At 35.0% G+C, this 19,894-nt stretch overlaps 2 protein-coding genes across 2 annotated transcripts in view; one reads left to right on the forward strand and one right to left on the reverse strand.

Annotated features, from left to right (window-relative positions):
- LOC126379416 (M-phase inducer phosphatase-like) overlaps positions 1 to 17,437 on the forward strand; it is a 46,112-nt gene extending 28,675 nt beyond the window's left edge. Inside the window, exons 2-6 of the mRNA XM_050028164.1 lie at positions 3,876 to 4,368; positions 5,610 to 6,642; positions 7,425 to 7,576; positions 8,388 to 8,566; positions 10,573 to 17,437. Of these exons, the coding sequence (XP_049884121.1) occupies positions 3,876 to 4,368; positions 5,610 to 6,642; positions 7,425 to 7,576; positions 8,388 to 8,566; positions 10,573 to 10,825 (2,110 nt within the window). The 3' untranslated portion in view covers positions 10,826 to 17,437. The remainder of the gene's footprint in view (positions 1 to 3,875; positions 4,369 to 5,609; positions 6,643 to 7,424; positions 7,577 to 8,387; positions 8,567 to 10,572) is intronic.
- Positions 1 to 19,894, reverse strand: part of LOC126379460 (regulator of G-protein signaling 7) — a 187,503-nt gene that overhangs the window by 50,462 nt on the left and 117,147 nt on the right. The gene's annotated exons all lie outside the window — the stretch shown is intronic.

The following is a 19,894-nucleotide window of genomic DNA, read 5'->3' on the forward strand; positions in this document are numbered from 1 at the left end:
GGAATAAATGAATTTATTATTATTATTATTATTAGTGATAATGAACTTTTTACATTACCTAAGTGTTTTCAGAGGTGCATTATTTTGTTCTAAAAAGATCTCATAAACCATTTTAAATCTTAATGCGAAAGTATGATGGAGTTATAATTAAAAAAAAACTGGCACTCCTCATGAAATATTGCCGCGTAAATATGAAGTAGATATTTGGATTTTTTATTTATGTAACGAAAGATAACGTTCAACGTATTCGGATCTGTGACTGAATTTTATCATAATATGCTTTTTTCGTAGACGCTTTTTCCCGCGCGAACGAGCTGTCAAAAGGGGTACGTTCAAAAACTTGATCGAACAAGTGAATCGTTAGTCCTATTGTAATGTCGTCAGTAGTGCATCCTTTATTATGTTTTATTCTCCGCGCTGCATTGACGAACCGGGTCCTTTATTTATTGTTTTTTAACCGTTTTAAAACGTACTTGTGTAGAATAGAAATACGTGTAAATTAAGTACGTAACGATTGTAAGAAATAGTCAAAATGAAACCATTTTGATAAATTAGCTTAATGTAGAATCTTAATGATTGATAATAATAAATAAAAAGTAAAAAGAATACTTTCTAAATCGATTCTAAATAAATATTTTTATAAAGACGTTTATTTTGCGTTTATAATAATGATATTGACTTGTGTTCGAAGAACCACGCTCGAATGAGTTTATGAGTAAGAAAACAATATGATCCATACCTGGTAAAAAAAAATTGCAAAAGAAAAAAGTAACTGTCACTTATTTTTTTAATCTTATTTTTTTTTCACGAAATAACGGCATTGGCTTCTACAATTATTCCTCAAGACGTCCCCCTCGTCTTGTGCTATACCGTTATTCTGCAAAAAAAAAAACCGCCGTAACTACGGTCCCTCGCCCTAGTGATAAGCGGTGCAACGAATGCAGTATTGTTGTTGCGTTGACGTGAATGGTTAGGATTTGGGGGTAGGTACAAGCGAAGCGAGAGCGGTGAGCGTTTTGCTATTATGTAGCGAAAATCGTTTTAAAATTGGTTTAAAATCCGTCGGTCTGTATTTTTTATTTTTTATAGTGTATGACATCTTCTTTTGTACTGTACAAATGCAATAGTCTTATCTTTTATAAATCTTTTGTTTTTTTTTTGACGTGATGCTAAAGTAACAGGTGTAAAAGTTTTATTTATTTATTCAATATTAATAATAAATATACATCAGCATCAGCCCATTAACGTCCCCACTGCTGGGGCACGGGCCTTCCCTATGGATGGATAGAGAGATCGGGCCTTAAACCATCACGCGGCACAATAAATATACAATTTATCAATATTAAACAGTTTATCTGCAGGAAAGAGTCTCTAGTAACAACATGTATATTTAATAGTAATTTGTACGTATATCACAAAATTAAATTAACCAAATAAACAATTAGTACCATCAATTAGCCTCGACTAGAGTCTATATTTCTAAGTAATGTAGGAAAGTGAGTAGAACGGAACGTAAAATTGATAAGAAAGTAAAAGAGTTTATGGTATTAATTTAAAAAGAATTCTTTATGATTATTGAGATCGGGGTGAATTTGTAAGATAAATAAAATATCCCTTTTAATTCTATATCCCACAATAATATTATGTTTAAGCAATTTGAAGCAATTCATCTAAAAAATAATTTGACATTTGCGCATATGAAAGCAAGTGCGTAATGCAAACAAATGCTAAAAAGCAATACTGCTTTTCAAAGGTCTAACATCGTCTGTGGAAATCGCTCCATGTCTCCACTATGCGCAACGCCTCATCAAAACGTTCATAACGTCTTTACAACTAAGTTCGGTTATTCTAAAATAAATATAAAACTCATACGTTAAAATAATTTTATCAAAAAATATTTTTATCAGTATGCCAATTTCTTTTCTGAAAGAATTACAAATAAATTGCTCTATTTTTAAATTTACTATTATAATTTCATCTAATCGCCATCGACTCGCAAAGAAGAAGAAGAATTATAATTTTATTTTAATTTTACACACTTTAAATCTTTACTAGATTCAGATTAATTTTAAAAAGTTTAAAAACAGATATCGCGCGCGCAAAGAATTTTTAAAAGACGTTCGAAATCCAAAATGAAATCAGTCGTTTTTTAACGGTTATTCAAGACCGCCCCTATCTTTTCAAAAGTCTTATCATTTTGAATACTTGAATATTGATCACTTTAACCGATTTACTTGTTATGAGGTATTTAGCTATTGTTAAACTATGCATTATTCATCAATCATTTTACGCTTTAGATCTATGTGGTAGTGGCCATACTTTATTGACGTTAGTGTTCTAGTCAAGGGCGAAGATTGTTTAAGAAATCATTTGTAGAAATAAATTCTTCTTCTTCTTCTTTATTCTTATTCTTTAAATATTAAAGAAAACTCTTCATTTTATAATTAATAGCTTTTTTCGTAATGTGTATCAAATGATATGTAACAATACAAATATTTTTTTTCTTTTGTGTATTTTTGTTGGTAGCTTATTCATTATGGAAGTACCTACGAATTATAAAACATAATATAATTTACCTATCACAGCACCAACCGCCTCGAAGAAGTCGAAACTTCGTAAGACTTCAATACCAAGATCTGTCCACCACTAAAGGGATTATGGGCGTGGTTTATGAGCGTACAACAAAGTACTTAAACAATATTATTTCCTAAACAAATATAATAAAATAATCCAACTCGAACCAGATGCAGTTTTTGAACGCACCTCGTTTGACATTTGACAGCTGATTCGAAAAAAAAACAAAGTTATAAGTCATATCGCGCGAAAGGCGCGAACAGGTGTTTGCGATTGAAATTACGTCCTCATTTTAGCCTTCAAATTTTGATTAAAAAATTTAAAAGGTAATATAAATAGTGATTTAGCTGTTGCAGACGCATTCCCAAGGTACTTCTTGATAAAATTAGAGACAAAATCGACTAAAAGTGATGTGGACATAACCTTGTCGTATCGGTGTTCTTTGTTATTTTTTCGTCGAAATATCAACATAATGGTTATTCCACAACCCAAGGAAGGGCTTCGAGGTATGTGAAACCAGTTTGAAGACATATTTACGAGTTTCGATACGTTTTATTAATGGTTAAAGGTAAAAAATCTATTGTGATGACTTCCCTAAGAAAAGGGTTACGGTATTGTTATCATTGGCGTTAGAATCGTATAGACGAAACAAATATCGTGTGATTTTAGTTCGTATTTCAAAAACAGAGACTGAAAAAATATAACAGAAGGTATTTTATGAGGGGAGTGACGTGATTTGATTTTACCCTTCAATGTGATAAATAAATTAATTGATAGGGTATGATAAAATATCTAGGGTAGTTGTTTTTTAAAGGTCATTGAACTGTGTTTAGGTGTGAAAATGTTACCCTTGTTATAAAGTTTGGGAACATTTTAAAAACAATACTTAAATACGAAATAAAAAATATTTGTTTAAGTTAAGAACAATAATATATATTTTTTTTGTATTATTGTATGATTTCTATAATTACATATTTTTTTAATTCAATTGCTTTTGAACCTTAGGTAGTATACCAAATAAGTTCTGAAGTTAACTTTGCTCAAAATTTTATTTACAAGCAAACTTGTTAATTTGTAAAAATTTAGAAAAAAAAAAATTAGAGCCACCAATCAGATTTATAATTAAAATTAATTACTGTATTCATTATACATATTATCCAAAGGTCTGGAAGAAATTGCTACCTTAGCAATAAGGCCGCCTTTTGTATGTTTGTTTCCTTTGTGGCTGGCTTTTCAGCAACAATTTGTGCACTAAAAAAATGTGTATTGTATATTTATATTCCTTTTTTCTTTCATTACAGGTTAATAACGGAAAACTTCAGGATAAACTCCGGCAACAACGGAACGAAACGGAAACAAGAAGACTCAATCTCAACGAACTACAAACTTAAAATGAACCCACATTCCTTAGACTTCAAATCACCGTTGCACTCCCCAATCGTCACCCCATCAAAAAGAAGGATCCTTGGTGAACTAACAAACACAAATTTTTCTCCAAATACTTCGTTAAAGAATTCTCCTTTGCAACGATTGAAGTCAGTTGAACAGAAGAAATCTCCGTTGATCGACAGAAATATTCAATCCCCAGTAACGAGTAGGTCGTTTAAGAGGACAACGAAGATTTCAAGGATATTTCAAGAGAGGACAAAGTTTAAGATGTCTAATAAGGAGAATGACAGTCCGTTGATTAACGAGACATTCGTTAAGTTGGATCTTGAGGAAGAGACGAGGGATTGCACGTTTGGAGGCTTCCAGTCTTGTAGAGAGACTGTCACCAATTGGTCTATGACTAAGGTGAGGTTTTCTTTTATGAATATTTTTTAATACTAGAATTTTTTTTAGGTCTTCTTCTATTGTGTGGGTTGTGAGGAGGAGTACCAACCTCATCAACCCTGGTGTCAGGGTTACTATTGAGCCGCCAAAGGCCCCTGACATGGCTCATGTAACGACTACTTACTTACATCAAGTAGTAACCGGGACCAACGTCTTAACGTGCCTTCCGAAGCACGGATCATCTTATTTTCGGACAATCAGGTGATCAGCCTGTAATGTCCTAACCAATCTAGGGACCACAAAGTAATTTTTGTGAAATGTCTCCACCGGGAATCGAACCCAAGACCTCCGGATCGTGAGCCCAACGCTCAACCACTGGACCACGGAGGTCGTTTTTTTTTAGGTTATGGCAATGGGTCACTTAGAAGTACGACCATTCTACCAAATTAAATTAAAATAAAATTAATGTTACTTCTGCATTGCATGTCATTTGTAGCCTTAAAGTTTTTTTCTTTTAATATAATTTTTATCGAGGCTTGAACCACACGCCTTTATAGCGTAAACCTTGTAAGCACCTATTTGAAAAATCTCAGAAGAGACTATAAAAATAAATCATTTGCCTAGCATTATCCCGTTCTTCACAGAGTCCACTTACCTAACCTGAAAATTTGACGGTTTTTACAGAAGTAACTGCCTGTCTGACCTTACAACCCGCGAAGGGAAAACCAGCTCAATACAGGTTAGGTCGCATACCTCCGGAAATTTCTCGGGAATGTGGGTTTCCTCACGATGTTTTCTAAACTAAAAATTCCGGTAAAACATAGTCTTGAGGTTAGCAGTTACTGGACTGCACCTCTAAATAAATAAAAACTACAAACCATATGATAAAGACTTTGAAGTCGATGGCGGATTGCAGAGCAGTGAAACAAAATAGACACTACATTCAATCGAGGAAGAAAATAGTCTCAAAATTTACCTTTAAATGGAATTAAGTAAAATCGAAGTTTTTTTTGAAGATAATTGCATCAAAATGTGATTTTTAAAAAGGCGCTAATTTTATTTTCGCTATAAAGCTACGGAAATTACAAATATTTACGAATATTCGTGTTTACTATTCTTTTTTATTCCGCAAGACTTTTATCAGATTCGATGCATTGTTATTGGTTTGAATGAAGTAAAGCAACCAATGTCACTATCTTCCATTTTTTTTGTGCCCAAGAACATCCTCGTGTTTACTATAAAATACTTTATTTCTTTTCCAGTTGGACTTCACAGATGCACTCCAAACGAAATCCTTCGAAATGGAATCACGTACCACAAAAACGGATACCTTCAAAGAGGCAAAAACCACAAAAGAGTCCGAACTATACGTACCTGAGAAAGACATGGACACCGATCTGGACCCTGACTTTGATACCCTACACGACTTAGAAGAAGAATTTGATGCTGACAACTTCGATCACTGTACTAAGTATGAGATAATTTCCACCGATAGTCCGAATATCATATCCAGGGGAAGGTCTTCTACCAGCAACTCCAGGAAAGTTAGCTCGAGGAATTTCGTCTTCGGTGCCCCGTTGGCTGACAACGAGCAGTCCACATCGTTCAACAGGCCAAACGTGAATGCTACCAGAATGCTCAATTTTGAAGAAGAGAACTTTGAGTTTACTTCCCCGGCTACAAGAAGGCCTAGTACAAGCTTCTCCGTTAAGAAGTCGTTGAAATTCAACGAGACACCAACTAAGAGCCCGTTAAGGTTTGAAAGTTCAACAGATATGCAGACTCCAACGAGGAATCCTTTGAGGCATGAGAAGAGCGACTCGAGCATCGGTTCCATGGCTTCATCCCCAGGGTCAAGCCAATTGAGGCTCTTCACCGCTGAAAGCACAACTTCAATGGAAAGCGGTTTCATATCCGAGCTCGAAGAACCGTTCTTAGAACTGGAACCATCTTCATCGAATTCACCAAAAATGCCTAACTTTAACGATTTACTCTCCGGTCAGATCAAAGAGAACATCCTTACTGAACGGTCGTTTTTAAAGAGACCGTTGTTGCAAAGGAGTTTGAGCTTCAACCCAGAACCGAGGTCAAGATTATTTGCCAGCAAAGACAGCCCGGATCAAGCGAGGAGGTCTCAAAAGAGGGAGTCCCATTCGGAGAATACAGTCAATAAGAAGAGGAAGTCAAACTGCTCTAGTCCCGTTGAAGTGGAGAAGGTTGAGAAAGTACAGAGGCCCGTACTCCAACGAGCATTCTCTGAGAACCACGCTTCAATTATGTCTGCGTTGGCGAGATGTAAGTAGAAATACCACACTAACTTTCGACATTTTACAGTATTAAAAATTTTAAAAAAAAACCCCGACCAAAAAGTACTCAATTATTATGACAAAAGGTTAAGGTTAAGAAAAAATAACGTATCCCACATATATATGCCTGCAAGCAAACTGAGCGTGTAACATTCCTATCACACCTAACAAACGCCCTGGTGACCTTGAGGACCTGAACCGATTTCCACCAAACATAGCTAAGAACACTCTTGACTGATATACCTTTCAAACAAAAAAACCGCATTAAAATCGGATCATCCGTTTGGGAGCTACGATGCCACAGACAGACATACACATTTACACAAACTTATAACACCCCGTCGTTTTTGCGTCGGGGGTTAAAAGTACAGGGTGTTAGTGACATCGTAACGAATACTGAGGGGAATGATTCAGACCATGATTCTGAGTTGATATCAAGTGGAATTTAGTGTCGCAAAATTTATGAATTTTGTTTCTTTTTTTTTTTTAATTCTATACTTTTGATATTGACTCAGAATAATGAGCTGAATCATCTCCTTCAGTATTTATTACGATGTCACATACACCCCGTACAAGTACATACAGGTAGCCATACAATTACGTAGTGATGTTAGTGGCACCGTAACGAATACTGAGGGGGATGATTCAGACCATGATTCTGAGTTGATATCAAGTGGAATTTTCCATCGCAAAATTCATGTATATTTTCGTGTTCTTGTAGGCTAGATTAGATAACCACAATCTTATTTAAACCACATGTATCCTCTCCAGCGTCGACGGAACCGGACCTGATCGGCGACTTCTCGCAGCCGTACGCTCTGCCCCTCACCGGGGGCGACCACTCCGACCTCAAGTCCATCTCCTGCGACACTTTGGCCGCCCTGCTGCGGGGAGAGTACGATGACAGCATCCAAGATTACCAGGTAATCATTCATTACAAACGTATCACCACCAATTTAAGAGCCACGCTCTTGTCGGTGCAGCATTTTCCATGCTACTTTTACGAATGTATAACCCGACAGAATTAAGTTGACAGCAGACGTCATGCGGGTTACATAGCGAGATGCCTATTTGATTCTCCCGGGTTATTTTAAAATTAACAGTTGGCAATCATCCGTCCCTTTCCTTTTCGGCGGATAAGAGAATGACGGGTAGAACTTAAAATAAAATTAAGTTAGTGTAAGTTTAAAATTAAGTTAGATTAAGTAGTTTTTTTAAACACTTTATTCATTGTTCTGTTGGTAATGAGCTATTTGTAATCTAAATAATAACCGTCCGTGGTCTAGTGGTTAGAGCGTCAGGCTCACGATCTGGAGATCCGGATTCGATTTTGTGGAGGTGTTTTTACCAGCCGGGATCAATAGCTTAGCGTGTCTTTCGAAGCACAGAATCATGTTAATTTTTCGGGCAATCAGGTGATTGAAGCGTGCAGTGTCCTTACCAAACAAAGGAAAGTATCACAAAGTGATTTCGACAATGTCGGGAATCGAACCCGGAGTTCCAGATTATCCCAACGCTCCAACCACAAGGGGGTGAGGTAAACCTAGCTCAGCCGCTGGTGGGGGGCGTAGAGTTGCCGTTCTGTACGTAGTGTTATTCCTTATTCTATGATCTGACGCTACGATTGAAGACTAAAGTAAGACCGAGGGGGGTGAGGTGAACCTAGCTCAGTCGCTGGTGGGGGGCGGAGTTGTCGCTCTATGCGTTCCTTATTCTATTCCCTCGTATTACCAGGTGATAGACTGTCGCTACCCGTACGAGTACGAAGGCGGCCACATCCCCGGGGCCGTCAACCTGTACACTCCTGCGCACGTCCAGACGCTGCTCAACACGCCGCTACGCACCAGGGACCAGGAGAAACGGAGCATCCTGGTGTTCCACTGCGAGTTCTCCTTGGAAAGAGGACCTAAACTGTAAGTTGATCGGAATCAGAAATCAGAATCATTTATTCAACGTAATGTATTTATTTTTATTTAAATAAATAAAAACTATTTCTATTTTTTTTTTCTATTTTTTCTCAATAAATGTTTCTTGTTTCTTTATTTATTTAAACAGACCAAAATATTATCATTACAGGCATATCTCCCAATACAATAATATTTAAATGTCAATAAACAAAAAAAGTGAGGAGCTCGGTGGCGCAGCGGTAAAGGCGCTCGGTCTGCGATTGTTGAAGTAAAGCAACTTTCGCAAATGCCGGTCATAGGATGGGTGACCACAAAAAAAAAGTTTTCATCTCGAACTGCTTCGGAAGGCACGTTAAGCCGTTGGTCCCGGCTGCATTAGCAGTCGTTAATAACCATCAATCCGCACTGGGCCCGCGTGATGGTTTAAGGCCCGATCTCCCTATCCATCCATAGGGAAGGCCAGTGCCCCAGCAGTGGGGACGTTAATGGGCTGATGATGATGAAACAAAAAAAAACTAACTTATGTCAACTTAATTATCATGGATAAACTTGTTGAAGGTCAATATAACATTTTTGAATTTACGTCATTTCGCAAGGTGTTATGGCTGAGGAGAAGAAATGACAAGAAACTGCAACAGCAACACATCTTTTAAAAACCAATGAGGGTATACATTGCCGTTGGCCCCGGCTATTAGCCGTAAAAACACTTCGACCAACCCGCAGTGGAGCAGCGTGGTGGAGTATGCTCCATACCCCCTCCGGTTGATTGGGGGGAGGCCTGTGCCCAGCAGTGGGACGCATATAGGCTGTTTATGTATGTTATGTATGTCAGGTTTAAAAAAATTTATTCTCATAAGAATTTTACAATTCACTTACATGAGAAACTTAAAAATATTTTAATATAAGTAATATATGTTTGAGACAAGCGTACGAATTACAATATTATGTATGAGGGTATACATTACAAGTTATTTAATAACTAGAGGAACACATTCAATACACACAACACATTGAATTATACGAACTTTTTTTTGTGTATCTATTTTGTTTGAATCGATGTTCGATTTAGTCCAATCTGAATCGGCTTCGTCTTAGCCGGTACCCTGGTGGTAGAAATAGGCAGTTTGGTATCCTCATTGGGATATGTCGTTAGTTTTTTTTTTTGTTTTGGTTTTCCCCGAAGGGTAAGGCAAAGGGAACTATGCCCATACAGCCATGTCTTACGTATTTTTTTTCTTGATGATTAATGAAATGATGAAAGATGATGATGATGAAACCTAAGCCCCCACCCTCGGAGTAGACTCCTACTCCGAACCCCAAACGAATTAACTCAAAAGTCCGCATAAACTTTCGAGTTATGAAGCGGCTTGTTGGCACGAAGCGAAAATAGGTAATACACTTTGTTTATTGAATACTCCGATATAATAACACTCGCGAATGTCTTCCGACTAACTTAATGCGATCATTAACCACAAAACACCACTTCGTATTAATTATTTTGATTATTCAATAAAGAAAGCAACTGTCCCGTTCCCGTTTCCCGCCAAAAAGCCAAGTGAGTTTATTAAGTTCTTTATTCTAATTTTAATCAATCAATCAATCAATAATACTTTATTGCACAACGACATATACAAAGGACATAAACATACGAATAAAAACATAAGTACAATAGGCGGCCTTATTGCTAAATAGCAATTTCTGCCAGGCAACCTTAGGGTGAAAGAAGTTAATGCATTGGAGCACGGGCTGGTGCAATAAACATATAATGACACGAACAATAATAAAAAGAAAAATAAAATAAGAAAATAGTAATAATAAATAATATATATATATATAATAATAATATATATATATATATATACACATACATACATACACACATATACATACATACAAATAGCCTATACAATATAATAATACATATAAGGAGAATAAGAAAAAAACACTTCCAAGTTATGCCTGCAGGAAGAGCGCCTTCACTCAATTTAAATTTAAATTCTCTCTCATTGCAGATACCGGTATCTTCGTTCGTCAGACCGGTCGAAAAACATGGAGAACTATCCATATCTCAACTACCCAGAGATCTATCTCCTCCACAAGGGTTACAGGACATTCTTCCAGAAGTACCCCGACTTATGCACCCCTGGTGGCTATACAGCCATGTTGGATCCTAAGCACACGCAGTTGTTGAGAAAACACAGGTCAATTGAAGAACCAACGTCTTTCTTCACACATCACCGAAAAGGACATCGGCTACTGAATTGAATGAAGGTCATACTAATTTCAGTACAGTCATGAGCAATATAATGTACCCACTTTAGGACTCTGTCGCACTAACATATTTGACATTTAGTGAAACTTACAGTGCAATTTGTCATAAAAGTTAATGTGACATGGTACCAAAAGTGTATACATATTAATGCTCGTGACCGTACACACCATTCAAGTGTATTTCAAGTTATACCTGTCCTTTTCTTCTCTGGTGTCAGGGTTACTAAAGCCGCCCAAAGCCCCTGACATGACTCATGTAACGACTACATACTTACATCAGTAAGTAACCGGGACCAACGGCTTAACCTTCCGAAGCACGGATCATCTTTCAGACTACCAGGTGATCAGCCTGTAATGTCCTAACCAAACTGGGGATCACAGAGTATTTTTTTATTTGTGATGTTTCCCCACCGGGATTCGAGCCCGGGACCTCCGGATCATGAGGCTAACGCTCATCCACTGGACCACGGTGGTCTATTCTTTTCCACCGAAACGGAAAGGGACGGGTAATCGACAGGCATAAAATTAATGGAACACAAAAATTTTAAGCGGAAAAGTAACCTTAAATTTTATATTAGCCAATAACCCGACTGAATTAAGGTGAGAGCACATGTCAAACGGATTGCATATCAGGGAGATGTCCATTTTATTCGCCCGGGTTATTCCTTCATTTTAAAATTAACAGTTGTCAATGATCCGTCCCTTTCCTTTTCGGCGGATAAGAAAATGACGGGTATAACTTAAAATAAAATTAGGAGGTGTCTGCAGGAATCGGGGCCGTTAAGTTGATTAGGTTAGCTAAACTATTATTGTATATAAAAATGTCTACAATATTTTACAACTAAAGAAAGTAGTGTAAATAGGCGCATTTGTATATCAATAATATTAGTATAATACGCTAACTACACGGTATAGCAAAACAAGGTATGTTCAATCCTATGACAAGCCGCCATTGCTAGCCCTTTGATGACGTAAGTGTTACCATTCAATTGGTATCTCCAACATTCCAAGGACGTAAATTTTATTATCAAAAATTAAGCGAATTACTGACTAATGTATTTAATTACTATTACTTGTCACATGTATAAAAATCATTGAAAATGTAAGTGAATCTTTTACTAAAAGTTCAAAATTGGCTTGCAAAGTAAATTGAAAATATTGGTCGTGGGTAATTTGTTTTACGAAATGGCAACACAGGGCGGGATGACGTCAGCTGGGCTAACCTTGAAATGTTAGCTGTCACTTTTGAGCATACCTGGTTTTGTTATACCATGGCTAACTATAACTTTGACAGTTGTCAAAATAGTACATATTCTTGGTATCGTCATTTTAAAGTGAAAACCGCGTGACCGCCATTTTGAAAAATCACACCCAGTGCCCTCTTTGTCAAAACTTACAAGCAATTTTCTTGTCAAAAAATTACTTAGTGATGTTAGTAAGTAGTCGTTACATGGGCCATGTCAGGGGCCTTTGGCGGCTCAATAGTAACCCTGACCAGGGTTGATGAGGTTAGTAATTCACCTCACAACTCACACGTTAGAAGACACCTGAATGTTATTTTTCATAAAGGCGATTACTTTGTTTTCACTTTAAGACGCCGATTTGCGGATTAAAATTGTACATATAACGCGCAAATTATTTGCAGCATATGATAATTTAGTGTACATAGATAGGAAAGAAGCGTTTAGAATATAACTAATATGTCCATCATGTTAGGGATATTTCTTCGACTTATTATACATACTTACGACTTATTATTATATATACATATTATACAGGGTGTTAGTGACATCGTAACGAATACTGAGGGGGATGATTCAGCTCATTATTCTGAGTTAATGTCAAGTGGAGTTTTCTGGTGTGAATTCTCCGTCAAAGTTGTTATCACGCTATCACTAACACCCTGTATAGTGAACGTAGAAAAACCAAAAAACCGGACTGTCAATCCTTCAGGTTAGGTAAGCGGACCCAGTGAAAACGGGATAATAAGAAATTAATGAATGATAATATATATAGTAAATGTATCCCTATCCTTGCAACATAATGGTATTGTTTCTCCAGTACGGTCACGAGTACTAATATGTATACACTTTGGAACTATGTCACATTAACTTTTTTGACAAGTTAAACCGTAAGTGCCTCATTAAATGTCAAATATGATAGTGCGACAGAGTTCTAAAGCGGGTAAATGTACACACCATCTGATTTTTCTGCATAAGAAACTGATAAGTTATACCTGTCATTTTCTTATCCGCCGAAAAGGAAAGGGACGGGCAATCGACAGGCATAACATTTATGGAACACACGTCAATGTTACACAGAAAAAACAACGCTCTCAAAAACTTACATTGGCCAATCACCGTGCAGAATTAAGTTGACAGCACATGTCAAATGTGATTTTTTATGTGAAAAAAAAAATGGCGTTTTTTAACTTGTAACAATGTTAAAAAAAAATAAGATTTTGCTTATAAAAAACTTTAAATTTGACAGGCGGTAAACGCTTACCGTTTTGAGGAGAAAGTGTTATATTTTTAATACTTTACATACATATCTAAACTCACGCACGTTATCCCTAACGGGGTCGGCAGGGCCAGAAGTCATCTTGCAGCCACAGTTGATATTAATTCAACGAGTGAGTGTTGTTTAATACTTTTGATCATAACGTCATCTCGATAGCGGGGTAGATAGAATACAAGCTACCTTAGATCGAAATATTATGAAATTAAAAAAAATGGTCTTTTCAAAAGACCGTGGTGATACGGTCTTAGGTCATTATACGTACGGAATTTTCTCGATATTTTTCCGGTATTTTTGTAGCATTTTCACGCATTTATTTAGGTAATATTGATTTTTAAGCGTAATTATTATTTTAATTGTACATACAAATGCCATATTAAGTTAAGTGATAAGTACAAAAAAAAATAGTTAAAGTATAATCCCACCTTTAGTTACAACTGTATGCCATTTAATCTAGTTTCTTTTTTATTTTTGACTTTTTGCAATATAGGTAAGTATATTGTTAAGTTAGATAAAAAAATAAAATAAAAAGTATACTGGGTCTTAATCGCGAAAAAAAATATAAAAAAAACATTATTTTTTTTTCAATTTGCCTAATTACATCTGGCCGTTATCGCGAAATCACCCATTTACTTTTCAATAATTATTTTTAGTGTATTTACTATACGCTATGGTTTGAAACACTATTAATAAAACTTTTCAAAATTCGAAATTTATTTGTGACAGTTATTTTAAGATGTTCGCATTTGAAAATAAGAACAGTTAAATTCGAAATTTAAAATCTCGAATTCGGATTATTCCGCATAGGGCTGCGTATTCGCGAAATTTTATAAGAATTTTATTTTTTATTAAAAATGCGCCCTTTTCGTTCGTATTTTAAAGAATATTGTACATATTTTAAAAAATAAGTTAGTTTACGTTTCTCCTAGGTTTTTTGTTTCCTTCATAAGTTTTGATATGAAAATGGCGTGACAACATACAGAAGTTAACAAAAGGCGGACTTATCTCTAAAACTGATCCCTTCCAGTCAACACGTATCATTATATTGTTTAGATTATTTTTAAAAATACACATGAAAAGTCGTATTTTTTTAACCTAGAACATAATTTGTTTTTTTCTGTCACGCCATTTTGTTTTTCAAAACGTACAAGCTTTAACTCTTAAACATATGTGCCGTGTGTAACCCAAAACTTAGTGTACGTTCTATCTATTTTATTACTTGTAGAAATATTGCATTATCCTCTTATAAGTTTAAAAAAAAAACAACACAAAGCCGTTCTAAAGAAGTACAATCGACGGCCTTATTGCTAAATAGCAATATCTTCCAGCCAACCAAACTGAAAACCAACGTTTGTGTTTGTGAATTTTTCACGATTTACATTCGCTGCTTGGCTGCAAGCAATAACACTCATCGCAAAAAAAAATAATTGGCGGCCATCTTGTTTTTTCTTGACTTGTAGAGATGTAATGAAAATTATTTGTAAACTTTTAGATTAATATCATGTAGCTTAGAACAGAATTGAGAACCATAAGTACACATTCAGGTTAACATATGTATATCTTTAATAAAAAAATAATGCACTATTAAATTGAACCATCTGAATCTACTGGTCAAGTAACGTGAAGTAGAAGTGGTCATCTATAAAGTTGTGTGATTCTCTAAGGCACTGACGTATGGCAACGCTGCGATCGACGTTGACAAATCTAAAGAGTCCACATTAAAGCAATTCATCTAAAAAGCACTCTTGCGATTGTATTTATGCATAAATTGTATGTAGTATATTATTTTTATTTTTTATTAATACTTACATTTAAAAAAAATATCAAAAACATTGTAATGATACTAAGATGAATTACAATTTTCGCAAAATGTCAAATAGCAGTCTAATGCATTTTTGGATGACTTGCTTTAATGTGGCCTCTCGAGTACTTTGACACAGACCAGATTCCATTTGAGCGTATGTCATTTCGCCGTCTGAGAAGCAATGGTTGCGGTGGAGTTGCTTTTATAGAATCACATAGCTTTTCAAAGATATACATACAGCAAAAAAATATTTTTGAAAAAAAAGCAATATTATTGATACGCTTGAATTAATTATGTTTAAGTCGAAAAGGATTGTCTATTTAAACGAATAAAATTATGACTTTAGAGTGTTTTTAAAGATAATTCACATATATTCTATTGTTTAAGTTATATTTTCTTGTTTGGGTGAAGTTTGGTGTTAGAGGAATGATTGGTATTCTTTTAAAATTTTAAGAAAAATATTTTTTTGAAAAACAAAAGAGTAAAATTGTCTGTTTTTTGCGGATGTTTATGGAACGCATGCATGATTTTTTGTTATATTCTTGGCACCAAAATTTGCTCGAACATAAAAAAAATATCTGAGATTCTTTTTACGAGCCATTAAAATCTCGTGAAACCCTACGCTTATTAGTTAATTTTTGTAAATAATTATGTAAACAGAGTAAAATATGTTTAAATTTTTAGATTAAGTTTATGATTGCGTTAAAAAACCTTTTTAAAATAGACTGTTCGTTTTTTAAGTAAAAAGATTTTCTATAAACTTTTTTCGACTATTGTTTTTCTATTAAAAATTTTCACAATCTGTCAATAAAATTAAAATGGCCGCTCAAATTTACAGATTTTACTTTCGCCTTTCTCTTTTCAACTTGAAATGGCATCCAGAAATAAAGTCTTTATGTCAAATTTTTAACAACAATTATGAAAGCCGTGGTGAAAATCTGTAAATTTTGTTGTCAATCACTTCTAAGTGGCATAATTCTACTGTTTGAGGAACTACAAGCTTAACTCGTTTCTATACGATCCTGGATTCAATTCCGATCTAAACACTCATTGGTGTTATTTCTAGCGAAAAAAATGATATTTTAGTTCACAAAATTTTAATCGTTATCCACTTATGTGAGGTAGCATTAGTTTTAGAACTATCGAGAAAAAAATAAATTTAGTTCGACTTGCTAAAATTTATACCGTTTCTGAACAAAATACAATTATATTCTTTTAGATATCTTCCTCTTTTAGATAACTAGGATGATCGTGTATTCTTCATCATCACTAATTTAAGAGCCACGCTCTTGTCGGTGTAGCATTCTCCACGATATTTTTTTAGGGAAAAATAGGGCAGTGGGATCCCTCTTGCCTTTCGCCCCGCAGTACTCTGTCTGACGCGAGTGGGATGGCGCTCAGAGTAGTTTATTTTAAATATTGCATATAGTAGTTTATTTTAAAAATTTTTATCTATCGGTCAAAATATAGAGTTCATTTTAAAAATAACTAACAAATATAGGTCATGCCAGAAAAAGAAACTTTAGCCTCCTAAAAAAAATTACCAATGTCTAATATCGTACATAACATAAAAGTATACAGGGTGTTAGTGACATCGTAACGAAAACTTTTAATGATGATCTGAGCATGATTCTGAGTTAATAAAGTGGAATATTCCATCGCAAAACTATAGAATTAATTTAAAAAAAAAAAACGGAATGCATTAATTTTGCGTCGGAAAATTCCCCTTTATTAACTTAGAATCATGGTTGGATTCACCCCCTTCAGTATTCGTTACGATGTCGATTCGTTGCCCTGTGCCCCGGCACAGGCCGCCCCTCAATTAACCGGAGGGGGTATGGAGCATACTCCGCCACGCTGCTCCACTGCGGGCAATGACTAATGAACTATAAAAATCTTTTTAACACTAATGAAAGTACGTTACCGACAAAATGCTTAATTCTCAACATGACTATGCTCTGAATATAAAACGTAGAACTACTAATTTTAGGCCCAATTTTGTAAATCAAGCAATTTGTCGAATAAAGAAAGCATCCATCTTGTTCTTGAAATTTCTTTTTTGGCTTGTGTTTCTTGGTTGTAATAGACTTTTTAACTTGTTAATTCTATTTTAGACCGATAGATGGCGTGATATCGAACTGTTCCATTTATTTTTCTAAAATTAAATTCTATGTTAGCAATTCGCATTTCGTAAATAAAATAATATATTATGTATTAACTAACATTAATTAGGGTATAATTTGTGGAATTCTAGTTTTTTAAGTTGAATAAATTATAAAAATATATTCTGATTCTATTATTTCTAATCCCTATTTACAACATTCACTATTACTTTACCTACACATGACTAGTTTGACAAAGGAAGTATCCTTTGATTATACCTTGAGAAGTTTAAAAGGCGACTCTCTCTTTTTATTTAAGAGCTGCGCTCTTGTCGGTGGAGTAATCGCCATTACTCCATAGATGGTGTAGAACGGTGGTTGCCCCAATCGCCTTCCGTTCCGCAGTACACCGTCCAATGTCTCAATCGGTGATGTTCTAGCTAGAGCCCTACCAGAATCCATTTCCTCGGTCTCAAACCGCTGCTGCCCGGCATCAGGGGTGCGCTTTTGAAGTAGCGGCGCCTACTCGCTACGCCACAAGATCGCAAAAAAGGCGACATTCATGTCAAAGCAATATATGTGCAAGTTGCAATATTGCTTTTTAAATGAATGAGGCACTTTCCAGGCTAAAGTTCCTCAAAAATAATATAGATGGCGCTGTCCAGATTTAACAAAACAATCACCTATTTTCCCATTGCTCAGGGTAAGTACATAATTATTCATAAATACAATGTAATGGCAGAAGCATATATAAAAATAATTGTTGTTCGACAATTTGATCACATTACGTATAGTAAAGTTATCAATTAAATCAATTGGGTCGTGTACTAGGTTCAAGATAAATTATGAAATTCTGATTACTAAATAAAGACACATCTAAAACTAACGAAAAACATTTTCTTTTTTCTATTAAACTTATTTATGAATTTTAATCAAGAAAAACGTAATAATAAGTCCGACATTTTGTCACGTTTTTCTATGACGTCACAGAGTGCTTTTTCATACAAATTCCATAGTAATTTCGTGTTTTGACGTTTAGTAAAAAGTAACTGATTTGACTAGTTGGAAACTAGCCTATTATTACATTTTACTTTTGTCACTTATCATTAATTATGCGCCATTATGTATATAATTAACAGCCTCCGTGGTCTAGTGGTTAGACCGTTAGGCTCACGATCTGGAGGTCCGGGTTCGATTCCCGATGGGGACATTGTCGAAATCACTTTGTGAGACTGTCCTTTGTTTGGTAAGGACTTTTCAGGCTTGAATCACCTGATTGTCTGAAAAAGTAAGTTAAGCCGTTGGTCCCGGCTATTAGCCGTAAAAACACCTCCACCAACCCGCACTGGAGCATCGTGGTGGAGTATGCTCCATACCCCCTCCGGTTGATCGAGGGGAGGCCTGTGCCCAGCACTGGGACGTATACAGGCAGTTTATGTTATATGTATATGTATATAATTATGATGCTACCTATATTGCTGCTCTTTATTGTGATCAGAATAAAACAATGGGTGGAAGATGTAATTGTACCTTGGTGTAATAAAAAGGGTCATCATTTATACCCAACTACAAAGATAAAAGATGATGTTATCCATGAAATTAGAAGGTTACGTGCCTGGAAAGTCCCTCATTGCTTCAATGTGGCTTTTTTAGACCCCTAATTGTTATTTTGCGATAATAATAACGAATAATTATAACCTACCGAATATAATTTAACACCAATAAATAAAAAATAAAACAATAATGAACACTGAAAAATACTTTATTGAAAGATAAATATTTAGATTTTAAAAACACTCACAAAAATATACGGTTATATTGAAAATACATTTAACACACAGCTAATTAAATATGAATAACAATATGTTTCACATATATAATTATATAAATGAATATAAATGTTTAAAATCATCTCTGTATATTTTCCGGGACTCTAAATAACCTGGGGGGTTAAAAATCGCAATTCTATATTGGCGCATAAAAAAGTAAGTGCGCAATGTCAAATAGCAACATTGCTTTCTTAGATGATTTGCTTCAATGTGGCCTATTTAACCGCCCTGAAGGTATTGACAGGTCCGAATTTAAAGAAGCAACTTCGACTGCCATTCAGATAAAAGGTCAGCTTATCAACTTGAAGAAACAAGCTCATTAGCATGTTACGTCACTGCCGCAGAAAATAATTTTATTAAATTATAATAATTATTATTATATTACTAATAATATTTTATTATTATTGTACGGAGCACAGCAGAAAAAATAAATAATAGTATTTATAGACTCAACACAATGGATAAAGGTATTATTAAATAAGAAGGCCACATAGAAGCAATTCATCTAAAAAGCAACATTTGACATTTGTTGATTTACATAAAGGCCAACTGTGAAATTGCAATGATAATTTTTAGTTGAATTGCTTCAATGTGGCCGTTTCAACATCGTGAATTTGACAAGATTATTTGACAGTACCTAAAATAAGCCGTTTCACATTTTCCAATAATAATAATTATATAATCGATATTACTATAATAGGTATTATGAAAATTATTAAATGCGCTATGAAATCTAAAAAAAAATCAAAAATTACTTAATTTTGGTCTGGGGGGTTTAAAAGGCCACATTTAAGCAATTCATCTAAATAGC

Source organism: Pectinophora gossypiella, chromosome 29 (genome assembly GCF_024362695.1).
Source record: "Pectinophora gossypiella chromosome 29, ilPecGoss1.1, whole genome shotgun sequence".
NCBI classification, from domain to species: Eukaryota; Metazoa; Arthropoda; class Insecta; order Lepidoptera; family Gelechiidae; genus Pectinophora; species Pectinophora gossypiella.